The sequence below is a fragment of the Hemicordylus capensis genome, chromosome 1 (genome assembly GCF_027244095.1).
Source record: "Hemicordylus capensis ecotype Gifberg chromosome 1, rHemCap1.1.pri, whole genome shotgun sequence".
Taxonomy (NCBI): Eukaryota; Metazoa; Chordata; class Lepidosauria; order Squamata; family Cordylidae; genus Hemicordylus; species Hemicordylus capensis.
This window is the reverse complement of record NC_069657.1, coordinates 111,371,466-111,385,520: the sequence shown is the minus strand read 5'-3', so window position 1 is coordinate 111,385,520 and position 14,055 is coordinate 111,371,466. Positions and strand designations below refer to the sequence as shown.

Genomic DNA, 14,055 nt, shown 5'->3' with positions numbered 1-14,055 from the left:
ATGGGAGGAGGGATTCTACTTCTGATCCTGGCTTAGAATAAGCCAGGATCTGTCATGATGTCTAAACTGGGTGATCCTGGCTTATTCTAGCCAGAGTTTCCCATTAAACCAATATCTCAAGTTGGGTTTTATGCAGGTTCAGAAATTGATTTATTGCAAAACTCTGGACAGAATAAGCCAGATTGCTCAGATCAGACATCTAAGCCAAGACTGGAAGTACAATCCTTCCTCCTCTTACATGTGAAGGGAAAGAAAGAGTGTATACACCTGAGGTGATGGAATGTCACATGAAACCAGGATTCAACCCTGGCTCTGTGTAATGTCTGAACTGGACCGCTGTGCGAAAGAGCTTCAAGAATAAGCTTAAACACGGGGTCTTTTAAAAATGTTATCTGTGCATTCTATATTTTTCATTTGTTTGTTTTATTATTAATGTTTATGCTTCTAAGTCACCTTAAGCTTGCACAGTCTATGGCTAGAAAGTCAGAGTACAAATCCCCTAGTAAATCAAATCATTGGCTGGCATGATCACTGGCTGGCATGATGTGCTGGCACCACTGGTGCCAGCATGAGGAGAGCTGGTATTGTGGTAGCAAGCATGATTTGTCCCCTTAGCTAAGCAGGATCTGCCCTGGTTGCATATGAATGGGAGACTTGATACATGAGCACTGTAAGATATTCCCCTCAGGGGATGGAGCCGCTCTGGGAAGAGCAGAAGGTTCCAAATTCTCTTCCTGGCATCTCCAATATAGAGCTGAGAGAGATTCCTGCCTGCAACTTTGGAGAAGCCACTGCCAGTCTGTGTAGACCAGGGATGTCAAACTGTGGCCCTCCAGCCGTTTTTGGACTACAGCTCCCATAATCCCCAGCCACAGTGGCCAATAGCCAGGGATGATGGGAGTTGTAGGCCAACATCTGCAGAAGGGCCACAGTTTGACATCCCTGGTGTAGACAATACTGAGCTAGATGGACCTATGGTCTAACTAGGTATATGGCAGCTTCCTATGTCCACTGCTGAAGACCCAGAAGCAGTGGGGCTGCTGAGAGAACCAGCATCACAACTGCAAGCATTACTGCATTCATTCCCATGCTTGCACAGAGGAGAAACCGTGGTAATGCTCATGATGTTTATGCCTGTTCTTTCACTGCTTCCGGGTCTTCAGTAGCACTGATGTTTTCCCGACCTGTTAAGTACTGAGCATCATATCAGGCAATATTACATGGATTTTAGGGTAGATACCTGTGCATAAAACCCTTAAAGAACCCACACTATTATCAGCAAACACATTTTTAATGTTTTTAAAAACATAGTTTCAGTATTACTACTACTAAGGACTGTATTGCCCAAGTCCTCTTTTGATACTACTATACATTAATCTGATTTTTGTATTGACTGTATTGTATTAGGATAATGAAGACTAAAGACGACATAAGGTAGAGGAAGACTCACCTCGACTTTACACCTCAGAAACATGTGGTATTTGTAATGATGGAGTGAGTGATACAAAGAACACAATGGTATTTTTTCTGGATCTACAGCAAACTCCTGCAGAGACCAACAGTTATCGTTAGTCACTGAAATAACTACAGACTAGGTTTCCTTATACCAATTAATTTTTGACCATTCAGAAGGAACTTTTAACCCTACTGTTGTGATTATTCCCCAACTATACGAAAATACATGTTTTAACAGAGTGAGTTTATTTGCTCCATTTTGTTTCCTGCATAGTTGTATTTAAAGTTAATTTGTAGCTCTGTCAGTAATTTAGATTATAGGTATGTTAAAGCTTCCAATTTTCAAGCATTATTCATTTTGTTGTACTGCTGCAAGCAGAGATACACCAACTTCCACCTCTGGTAGGGTCCCTATCAGTAATGCTGCCACACAAGCATGAGGGCAGGCATGTTGTACAAGGCTGCTGCAGAGCAAACAAGGACTGGGACAGGACATGACAGGTAAAGCTGGAGAAAGAAGGATGCACATTTCCCCTTGTGCAGCTGGGCTTCAGCCATCTGGCCTGTCAAATTAATGAATGCTTCACTAATTTCTAGAACCTTGTTTTAAGGGGGAACATATATACATTTACTTTTTTGTAGGCATTAAAAGCAGAAACTTCAAATAATAGATTGATTTGCTTTGGCAAGTACTAAGTGTAAGAGTCTTAACAAGGCAATACTGTTTCTAGATAAAGTTAATTAAACCCCTATGGTTCAAAGAAGCAACTGATTGCCCTTTTATTATTCTCCACTCCAATTTCCTTCTTTTGAAAGTTTTTGCAGACTATCTATATCTTTTTCAAGATATAGATCCAAGGAAATTAAACTATTTCAAAAACACTATCACATAATTTAGGAACTAATTGTTTTTGAAAATTTATGAGTAAAATGAGCACCACATTTGGAAAATGCATATAAACCAGTCAATTCTTGAGTGGCATTAGTTGGAAATAGGAAAAACATTAACACACATACCTGTGCTAGTTTAGTGGTTGCTTTAGAAATCTTCAGTGTTTTCTTGTTATAAGCTTTTCCATTCATTTTGATTCTAGAAACTGCACTCACACCAGCTTTTGTTTTAGAATCACGGGTGATTGTCAGTTCAGGAAAGCTTTCCAAAGCAGCCTTAAAACCAGAGCATAAAAGTAGCAGGTTACCGATTGTGCAGGATTTTACTGAAGTCTGTAATATTAGAACACTAGAAGTTTAACTAGAATCCTTTTGCAAATCAAGCCATAGAAAATAATTAGTTCATGGAGAAAGAGTTCACTGTTACCCAAGTCCTTTAAAAATCTCTGGAGGCAATCCATGCCAGGGACTGATTTAAAATATAGATTCACATTATGCTAGTGGATGTATATAACAAAGCTCCCTTTCATTTGATAATGCACAATAACAGCCAGTCAATCTTATAGGAGGGAATAAAAAGTAGAAATAGAAATCTTGCTTGATTTTTTAAATAGCTCACAATTGCTTATTTATTTAGCATATTTATATACTGCCCAAAACTCACATCTCTGGGTGATAAACAATAAAACAACACAGATTAAAAATTAAAACAATTAAAAACCATAACAAACTCTAAGTCTAATGAAAATCATGGATTAATAAATGTGTCTAGACTGCCCTTTTAAAAGCTGTCAAGAGATGGGGAGGCTCTTTGGTATATATAAATTACATCCAATTTGCATTATTAAGCACCTCCCATAACAGTTTTAAATGATGTAAAAAGAGCAAACAATAAAAAGCATTTTAGCAATCAATACCTTGAGTGAGCGCTCCAAGCGTAATTTTGAGAGCAGCCTTTTTCTATTGTCATTCAGCATGCCATCAATTTTTCTCATGTGAGGTAAGAGCAGCTCATCTGAAAAACAAAATGCAATAGATGGCATTTAAGAGCAAATCCAAGCAAGCACAACACCCATACCCTCATATATACGTTGTTCAGCACAAAAAAATAACAACTAGTGACTTTTGTGGAAGAAACTAGAACTGGTAAAATGAGAAAGCTTTGCAGAAGCAGCACATTAGAAGTTTACATGGTACAAACCAACTGGGCTACCACTGTACTGCAGTTTGGTATACAAACAGCATAGCTAAAAGGAGGAACAAGGTTAACTCTTTGATGCTACTGCATAGTTGGAATGAACCCAGATATCTCTTAATCCAGCTCTCTGCACTGAGAAACAATCCACAGTTTCAAAACCCCCATTAAAATTAACCCATATGTGATTAAAGAATGCCAGACTCAAAGGAGGAACAAATAATGAGCACCATGGAGGTACCTATGGAATAAGAAACAAGCTGCAATGGCTCAGGGAAATAATCTGATAAACACAGGCAAAAGTCACCAGCAAGGAATTTTGACCAAGTTTCCTTCCTGAGCCTGAACAGAATGATTACTTAAGACCACCACTGGGCATGAAAACAAGATCCGTTTGATTCTACAAAGAAACACTGCAGTAGCACTTCAAAAGGAACACACCCTGTCCAGGATCTCCATTACTTCTTGTGGGCATTCCTCCTGTCTCAACAGTAAGGAACAAATTCTCGGAATTTAAGGGTTAAAATTAGGAATATTTAGCTCGGTGGTTCTCGATCCAGATCTAAAAATAACCACTTGTATGTGAAACTGAAGCCAGCTACTTATTTGCTATACACTTATGAGGGAGGCAGTTTTTTCCAAGTAAATACTGGCTAACATCCACAGCACTGGTGCTCCAACACAGTCCTCATAGTAGGGAGATTCACTCAAGCCCACTGTGCCAGCTAAAAATATGTCCCTGAGGATCTTAGTAGGGAGGGATTGTCTTTTGAAAATCATCCCTTCCCCCTAGGACCAGCTCAGCATTAGTAGCACGAGAGCTGCATTAGTCTGGATTAGTCTGCCAAGTCAGCAAGCACAGTGTAAAACAAACAGCTACTACAGTACACAACACTATTTTTAATTAAGCTCCTTTGTCTTGGACAAAAGTATGCACTTCAAATATGTTGTACATCACTAATAAAAATGTCTTATGTTTTGTGTCATGTGAACTAAGGTTCACAGAACAATGTTGCTTAGGACAGTTAATAAGAAGAACATTAGAGACAGGAAGAAAATATTTCATCTTTATTAAAACGTGTTATTGGTACTGACAGAAAAACAGTTATTAGATCAGATACAAAAGAGTTAATGTACTAATAGATAGTGATGTGCTCAGACTGGTCCAGAGGCCATTCTGCGGGCCTCCGGACCGGTCCGACCTTGGGGCGGTTCGGCAGTTCGGGCGCTGGGGTGGGGGTCCCTTTAAGGGCGGAGGAAGGGTGTAACTGCCCCTCCCTCTGCTTGTCCTCTGCCGGCGCACGTCCGTTTACCAAGCATTTGGGGCAGCAGGATACCTCCCTGCTGCCCCTTCCCCCTCTGGCAGCAAAAGGCTTTTGGTAGCCAGAGGGGGAAAGGGCGGCAGGGAGGTATCCTGCCACCCCAAATGCTTGGTAAATGGACATGCGTCGGCGGGGGACAAGCGGAGGGAGGGGTAGGTACACCCTCCCCCCCACCCTTAAAGGGACCCCCACCCCAGTGCCAGACCGCAGCTCCGGAGTTCCGTGCACCTCCCTACTAATAAAACACTGATCAGAATGCACTTGACACCACTCAAATTGGTAGAGTTAGTTATATTCAATCAATCTCTTTATTTCAGTCAATGACCAGCTTAATTCTAACTTTAAATATTACATTTAGTTATTTTAAATTTGGTAAAATTTAATTTTGCTTTAAAAATCACATTGCAAGATACATTCAAACCAGCAGCCAGACTCCAGAGGGCTGCACTTTTTTGTCCGCAGCACCCACCAGAAGTCATCCCCAAAAGGTCCTGCTGATTTTCTGAAGCATCAGAGGTATGAGTTGATAAACCGCTGCTGAAGGGGAAAATTAATAACCTCCTCATGTGTATGTACATGCACCTCTTTGGATCCTAGATAACATGTAGCTTTTGGACACAGCTATAATTAACAACTATAATGTGGCAAACAATAATAAGGTAAAGGCAGAAAAGGATGATGAACTGTACCATTGCTCTTCTCCAATGCCAGCATTGTATCTGGGTCCAAGGCAATGCTAACAAGCAGTTCCATATAATTCCTAAATGTTTCCTTCATAGCTCTGGTGTTCAAAAAGCGAGCAACAAAGGGAACTGGAGGTCCAGTGTCTGAAATATAAGAAATGCATACACACTATTGTAAATGTATTTTTGAAATTTCAATCGTATTTCACTGGAATAAAAATATTTCTTTGCTATGACTCTGGTGACCTCTAGTGACCATTCAACGGAAATCAAGATTAGTGGGCACTATCCCAGTTGAGCTGTTAGATTAGCAACTGCAAAAAGCTTCAAACATTTTAAACAAATTATGGAATTTCAGATTTAGTTACTGGAATGGTTCTAACCATGGAATAGTTTCAAACCAACAGAGTATTCCTCCAGTGACAACGGCTGGCATTTCCCTAGTGTTTCTTTTGAAGTGAATACTCACCATGAAGGCTTCTTCTTGCTGCTGGAATTAAGGACATCTCCATGGGTTAACATTCCCACAAGCTCCAGAGGGCAGGGCTTAACTAGTTAACTGGAGGCCTTATAAGCCCAGGGAAGGGTAACCCTCCCAGTTCTGAACAGCCAAGATACAGAGATAAAGTATGAGTAAATGATAAATGCGGACCAGTATTTATTTTATTTTATTTATTACACTTGTATTAAATGCATATCTGGGTTGTTTACAATAATACACAATTTAAAACAAAATTAAAACATTAACACATTAAAATAATTTTAAATTTAACACAATGTTTAAAAAACTGTTACGGTAAAAACTGTACATCTGATTAAAAGCCTGGTGAACAAATGTGTCAACTTCCTTTTAAAAAGTTGTTATTGATGAGGATGTTCTTATTTCAGCAGGAAGCACATTCCAAAGTCTTGAGGCAGCAACAGAGAAGGCCTATCCCTGAGTAGCCACCAGACGAGCTGGTGGCAACGGCTGACGATCCTCTCCAGATCTCAATGGTGGGCGAAGACGACGTTCGCTTAAAAACCCAGTGCCTAAACTTTATAACTTATAATCAGCACCTTGTATTTTGCCCAGAAGCTTATTGGCAGCCAGTTTAACTCTTTCAATACAGTAGACGCAGACGCCCAGATGGATGGTTTGAGATGTCCTCAATTCCAACAACAAGAAGCAGCCTTCACAGTGAGTAACCAATGCTCCTTTCTCTGCTGCTGGATGAGGACATCTCTGCGGGCCATGCCACAGCTGAGAACCCCGAGTGTGAATGTCAGTGTCTACTGGAGCGGAAGAATATGCTGCAGAACATGCTGCACGTTGCTTGAGAGGAGCGATGCAGATCTAGCTTATAGCGCCTATTGAAGGTAGATGGAGATGACCATGTGGCTGCTCTGCATACTTCTTCCAGTGGCATGTTAGTAGAAAAGGTGGCAGAGGTAGCTGCTGGTCTAGCTGAGTATGCCAAGATATTGAGGGGAGGGCAAAGATTCTGCACCACATATGCTAATGCTATGCATACCTTGATCCAGCAAACAATAGTAGGCGCCAACAATTTCTGACCCATGGAGGCAGGAAGAAAGGATACAAACAGGAAATCTGAGGTTCTCAAGGACGCTGTATGATTGAGATATACCTTCAGACAGCAACGCACATCCAGTTTATGACAGTATTTTCCCAAGGTGTGTACAGGTCTGAGACAGAAAGACAGTAGAAGGATGTCTTGTGAATGGTGAGAAATTGATGGAACCTTGGGTAGGAAGGATGGGTCAGGAATAAACTGAGACACTCTCCTGGCTGATGTGATGGCCATTAGGAAAACTAATTTCAACAAAAGCAGGTGTAATGATATGGAACACACTGGTTTGAAAGGCGAAGCATAAAGGACATGTAGCACCTCATGTAAATCCCAGGGAGGGGACCTATGTACAACAGATGGTGACTTGAGAGCAGCACCTTTGAGGAATCATTTGAGGTGTGAATGAGATGAAAGGTTCTTCCTAGAGGTCGATAATAAAGGAGCCAACACTGCTACTTGCCGTTTCAAAGTGTTGTGTCTCAGGCCCCAATCCAGACCAAACTGTAAGACTTGCAACAACTCCAGCAGTCCATAGCTCTCAACTGACAGGCTATGACACCTACACCACTGAAGGAATTCCTGTCATGTGGATTAGTAGATCCTGTTTGTGGAATCCCTTCTAGAGGCCAGGATGGTATCCATGACTTCTGGAGCATAAACCACAGCATGTCAGGAGGTTCCTTTCAGTCACCATATGGCAAGCCTGAACCACGTTAGGTTGTGATGTACAATTGGACCTGGCTAGTGTTACTGGAAAGGACCATGGTCCTTTGACTGCCAGGTGTAGAACGGGTGACATGGTAAAAAAAAAAAGGGCCACTAGGATCACCTGTGCCCTGAGGAGCTGGATCCTGCCAAGGAGGTGGCTGTGAACTGGGATTGGCAGGAAGGCTTAGAGGAGCAATTCTGGCCAGGGTGTGGTGAGAATGTCCACTGCCTCTGTGCCCAGACTGGGGAATAAGGAGACGATTGGCCAGTAAGGCAAATAAGTCCACCTGAGGACGTCTCAGGGCATGTCTCAAGCTTTCAAATGCTGTTGGGTGCAGGCTCCATTCTGCTGGATGGACTTCTGTCTGGTTGAACCAGTCTGCTTGCGTGTTCAAGTAAGTACTCACATGATGCGTAATCAGACACTCCAGGTGTCATTCCACCCATTGTAGAAGCAGGACCACCTTGAGATATAGCAATCGTGATCTCATGCTGCCTTGTGTGGTTCACATTAGCTTAGGCCATGAAATTGTCCATGCAATCCAGGACATGGCAGTTTTGTATAATCAGCTGGAAAGCTATTAAAGCTGGTCGGATAGCCCTGAACTCCAACCAATTGATGCTGTGACTCTTTTCCTGACTGGACCAGCAGACTTGGGTGGAATGATATAGGCAGTGAGCTCCGCATCACGACAGACTGGCATCTACAGACTGACTGTAGTGACTGTGATCTTTGAGGAGGTCCAGGAAGGTCATGCCCATTGAGAGGCATGATTGTTGACTCCAGCACCAGAACGAATTTTAGTACTTGTTGGCTGACTCTGACCTTGGTCATTTGGCATTGTGCTATTTGGTTCTGGTAAAGCAGAAGAAACCATTGGAGGGGGTGCAGGTGGAAATGGACCCAAGGCACCGCATCCATGGATGCCACCATCAGTCCCAGAAGTTTTGCCAGTGTCAGAAGGGGCACCTTTTGTGACATTGAGATATGTTGTATGAGAGCTGTGAGTGTCTTGATGCGATCCGAAGATATGATCAGGCAGTCTCTTGAGATGACTATTATCACCCCCAAGTGATTTGGCTTTGTGGACGGCATGTGTTGGTCTTCTCATTCACCAAGAAGCTATGGTCATGCAGGGTCCGCAGTGTGTTCTGTACGTCTGACCTCCAGCTGTCCAGAGATGACGACTTCGAGGAGTTAATCCAAGTAAATGAAGACTCTTATCTTTTGAAGACGGAGGTGCGCCAACAGGAGTGCAAGGACCTTTGTAAATATTTGTGGAGCCGACAAGAATCGGCTCCAAGAAATATTTGTGGAGCCGACAAGAATATTTGCGACAAGCCAACAAGAGTGTCCTGTACTGGAAATGTTGACCTGCATATCTGAAGTGCAGAAGCAGGCGACTCACTGGATGTATGGGTATATGCAGGTACACCTCCTTAAGATCCACAATGCCATGAAGTCTGAGTGTTGGAGAGCCTCTGCTATGGAGCAAAGTGTCTCCATCTAGAAGTTTCGGCGCCTGACAAACCAGCTGAGGAATTTCAGGTCTAGTACTGCACATAGTGAACAGTCTTTTTTGGGCACTGTAAATAAAATAAAGTTAATTCCCTTTCCCCTTTGATGAGTGGGCATCAGCTCTATTGCAACCAGGTGATGAATTGCACTTAGGAGATCTGTGTGCTTCATAGGCAAATTGGACCTTGGCATTGGAAAGACTCTGTTGTGGCGGCGGCGGTGGGGAGGGGGCAGTGAACTATTTTGTAGCCAAATTGTATGGGTGTCTGCAATGTTGGACTTCCAGGTGTGAAAGAAGTGGATTAAGCATCCTCCCACACCTGGTTGTGGGGAGTCAGAAGGATGGCCTTGGTTTGGATTGTGACCTGAAGGCCTTTCTGTGGGTTCTAGTGGCTGAGCGCCATTTGTTGTGGCATGTTGACACCGTTTCTGGTTCTGAAAGAGTAACGAAAAGGCTGAAAGGACTGAAAAGGCTTGCACTGGAGCCTCCTGTCATCCCTGCAAGGAGTAGAAGGGCCTTCTTTTTGTCCTTAGTTTCTATAAGGACCTCCTGAATAGCTTTGTCCTTGAAAAGCTTATTAGCTGTGTATGGTACTGCAGCCAGATTACTGCATAAAGCAGATTACTGCATGGCCACCACCATGGAGGCAGTAGAACGTGCTCAAAACCTGATAGAATCCAGCATGGCATAAGCTATAAAGGCCTGTGCCCTTTGAATCTTTAGTAAAGTCTGTCTCCGGCGCATAAAGAGCCCCTGGTGGCGCAGTGGTAAAACTGCCACCCTGTAACCAGAAGGTTAAAAGTTCGATCCTGACCAGGGGCTCAAGGTTGACTCAGCCTTCCATCCTTCCGAGGTCGGTAAATTGAGTACCCAGAATATTGGGGGGCAATATGCTAAATCACTGTAAACCGCTTAGAGAGCTTCCAGCTATAGAGCGGTATATAAATGGAAGTGCTATTGCTATAATGTCTGTGGGGGGAGATTGGAATAACTAATCTACCCAGCGCAGCGATGCCATAGCCATGACAGAAGCTGTGAGGGAGAACAAATAGCCAGTGAAGCTGCCTCATGCCCTTTCTTAATATTAGCCTCAATTTCCTTTTCATTGGGATCCCTTAGCGCTTTGTCTCCATCTTGGGGGAGAATTGTGCCAAAGAAGTAAGGCCACCACTGGAGCATCAGTGGGGGCACCTGGAACATATCAGAGGCTGATTGTGTGAGACCAAAAAGCTTGTTCATCAATTGTACTGGCTTTCTATGCACTGCTGGTGTTTGCTACTCTTGTTTCACTGTCTCCACAAAGGAGTCTGGAAATGGAAAAAAGCAGCTCTTGTGGCTTTGGGGTAGGAAAGACTAGGATTTCCCTGGAAGGAACTGGTGGGTCTGCCTGGGAAGATTGTTCCAGGCCCAGTGTAGTGATGGCCTTGGGAAACAGGTGTGATAACTCCTCAGTGATAAATAGGTGCTAGAATTGGAAAAGGTCAATAGTTTGGTCATCTGACCATTCACCCTTTTCTTTGTAACCAGGGTCCAAATCAGTTATCTGGCACATCAACAGGACTTTCAGGGTTGTCAATAGGTCCCAGGTTGGTAGGGTTAATGTCAGGGCCACTTAGGTGAGGGTCAGGAGAATAATTCGTTGAAATGGCTGAAGAATGGGATGGTGAGGCCTGATCCCTCTTAGTCTTGTAATGCTTTTTTTGTCCTTTTGGGCCTCAAACTTCTGCACCTTTCTACATCTATATTTTTTCTTGGATTTTTTAGATCTTTTTCAAGTCTCCTCTGATAAGGAAAACAAGATGAAAAAGAGGAAGTAGTCACTATCTCTTTTTCTTTTCTTATCAGACTTATTATGGTGGTGTTGCTGCAAACTTAGTAATAACATTTGCAACCAGTTTTACCAACTCTCTGGGATTTCAGCTGGTAGCCTAGGGCAGGGCTGGGGCAGGAGGAGGGGGAGGGCATGACGGCCCCAGTCACCACTTCCTGTGGGTGCTCCGGCAAGTTGTGAGGCACGGCTGATCCAGGCAGGGCAGGCTGCCTAGGGAGTGACAGCCTGTGTTCCTCCTCGTTGCCCACAGGGCGCCCTGGACCCGCTGGTGGATCATGCTCACTGGGTAGAGGGAGGGATCCGGTCAGAGCACTCCCTCCCTGTCCTTCTGGAGACTGCAATAGCCAGGGTACTATTGATCGGCCATGCAGGCAGGGCTGAAGAACCGCTGGGCCTGGTTGGTGAGGGTGGCAAATAGTGGCACGGCCATTTGGAAGGCAGAATGGGAGGCTGTGGCAGTTTGGTGGGAACATTAGGGTGCACAGGGCCTTCAGGCCACTCAGGCTGGTTAGCGGTGGGCTCTGCGGGGAGATTGGGTCCTGCCGGTGCCAGCAGGCAGCCACATTTGCTTCCAAGAGGTCTGGGACTCTTCTTCCACCACCTCCTTCCAGCAATGGGGCTGATGAGGACTGAAGGTAGCTGGTGGGTTGACCGTTTGTGAGCGGGTGAGTCCTGTCTTTCCCGTGGGGGGGGTTCTTCTTTTCCCCCCTTTGGCACTAGAATGTGCCTTGGTTTGCCCTCACACTCCATGGAGGGATAGGTAGGAGAGGGAAAACAAAGACAGATTTGTTTTTTTAAAAAGCTAGAGAAGGACGTAAGAGAGATAGGGCTAGGAAGTGGAGAAAGAAAAATAAATGGAAGGATAATATAGGAAGAAAAAATGCTGAAGATAAAAGGCTTGGCTGTTGGCTGGAGACTATCTCTAGAGCAAGGTAGGACTGAAAGAACTGGGAGGGTTAATGTCCCTAATGTACCCTTCCCTGGGCTTATAAAGCCTCTAATTAATTAGTTAATTCCTGCCCTCTGGAGCACATGGGAAGGTTAACCCACAGAGATGTCTTCATCCAGCAGCAGAGAACTCTTTGGGACAGGGAACCATTATCTTATTCTTTTTTCTATGTAAATTGCTTTACCGATTGTTTGATTTTGTACCCCAACCCAAACTTCCATCTCTGAGTGGTCTACAGCAACATAAACAAATTAAAACAGAAATTAAAACCTTAACATTATTTAAAACCTCAGGTCTAGTTAAAAACTTTGGGTGTATAAATGTGTCTTTAGAGACTTTTTATTAGTTGTCAGAGATGAGGTGGCTCTTATTTAGCAGGGAGCACATTCCAGAGTCTTGGGGCAACAACAGAGAAGGCCTATCCCTGTGTAGCCACCAGGCAAGCTGGTGGTGGCAATTGCAGATGAACCTCTTGACATAATCTTAATGGGTGAGGGAGCTTTAAAGAACTTTTTGGTGAAAAACAGTATATAAATAACCACCACCAGAGAAGTGACTTTGAATTTTAGGCATAGTTTATTGTAAATACATTAGCTCAACATATTCTTCATTTCAAAAAGTAATTTTAAAAAATTGTGGTCTTACTTTGAAAACCTAGCTCAGCAACTGAAAAACACTGTGATAATGGAAGTATTAACCTAACATTAACATAGGCTGTGAAGACTGTTGGGGCAGCCACCCCTACCTTCACAGGGATACTGAAAGAACTGTGGGCCCTGAGAGGAAAATCAGCAAGGAGACACTCAGGCCAGGGAACTCTTGTCCGCAGCGCTTTAAAAAACCATTAATGATCTGAGACAACACTGCTTTGTAAGTCTTTTGTAACATTTAACATTGTAAACAATCTTGGTCAAGGGACAAAGATGGTATAAAAATGCAACAAATAATAATTGTTATAATAAACATACTGTAAGGGCAATTTATATTTGCAGTTTTGAACAGTCACCCCCAATAGATACAGCAGAGCCAAGACCATGCATGCTGCTTTATGAAGCAATACAGAAAAAGTTGCCTGCTTGACAAATAGTGCTAGAATGTGAAACTATCAAAACAATTATGGACAGGAAATGACATGAAGCTGGGAATATTCAAAGCATTCTATAGCTATTTGCCAAGAAACCTGCAAAAGCAAGTCATTTTTTGGACATTATATAAGCAAGAATACAATTACTCACCTTCTTTGTCACTCTGGTGTCGAGGAGAAGAGGGGGGTTCTTCTTTCCAGATCTTCCGTTTCTTTGGTGGTGGTTCAGCCTTTATCTTTGGCTGTTTAGCTTTGGGTTTCACTAAAGAACCTTTTGTTCCTACTGTTGTAGTTTTTGGTGCTGGAGGATCGGGGACTTTGTTGACACTAGTGCTCAGCTTAGAATGTACAGTCCTGCCCATTAAAAAGAACAATTGAAGCAACTGTTGAGACTAAAATAAGCTTAAAACATGTATACTTTTTCTTAGCAAGGTATACCTGAAATTCCAAGGCATTATACTGATATACAGAACATTGGTTGGGGAGGGTGGCGGGGGGGGATCAACGACAAACATCATTTTATAACTTCCGTTGGAAGACAAGTTGTATTAATTTAACTTCCAGGGGCACAGCTGTGTTGGCCTACACAGCAGCAGAAAGACTGTTGTGATATCCTCAAAGATTAACAAGCTTATTTTAGCATTGACTAAAGTCCATTATGCTTATATTAAAGTGTGTTCTGGTCAGTGTTCTCTCTAATTTTTCTCATCTGTGTGCAGAATGAATTTTGTCCTGTGCGGCACTATCAAGATAGTGTGTGTGCACATGCATTCAGAGTGGGGGCTTCCTGAGCAGGATCTAAAGTTAACTGAGCAGACATCAAAAAACTTGTGAGTGCATGCAAGT

At 43.1% G+C, this 14,055-nt stretch overlaps 1 protein-coding gene across 3 annotated transcripts in view; it reads right to left on the bottom strand.

Annotated features, from left to right (window-relative positions):
* QSER1 (glutamine and serine rich 1) overlaps positions 1 to 14,055 on the bottom strand; it is a 63,439-nt gene that overhangs the window by 6,182 nt on the left and 43,202 nt on the right. For 2 of the 3 annotated variants that reach the window (XM_053278880.1, XM_053278889.1), the window contains exons 8-12: positions 13,361 to 13,563; positions 5,553 to 5,690; positions 3,264 to 3,361; positions 2,473 to 2,622; positions 1,451 to 1,546 (exon numbers count right to left, since the gene is read on the bottom strand). In XM_053278880.1, the coding sequence (XP_053134855.1) occupies positions 1,451 to 1,546; positions 2,473 to 2,622; positions 3,264 to 3,361; positions 5,553 to 5,690; positions 13,361 to 13,563 (685 nt within the window). The remainder of the gene's footprint in view (positions 1 to 1,450; positions 1,547 to 2,472; positions 2,623 to 3,263; positions 3,362 to 5,552; positions 5,691 to 13,360; positions 13,564 to 14,055) is intronic. The other variant, XM_053278882.1, reaches the window with a different exon arrangement.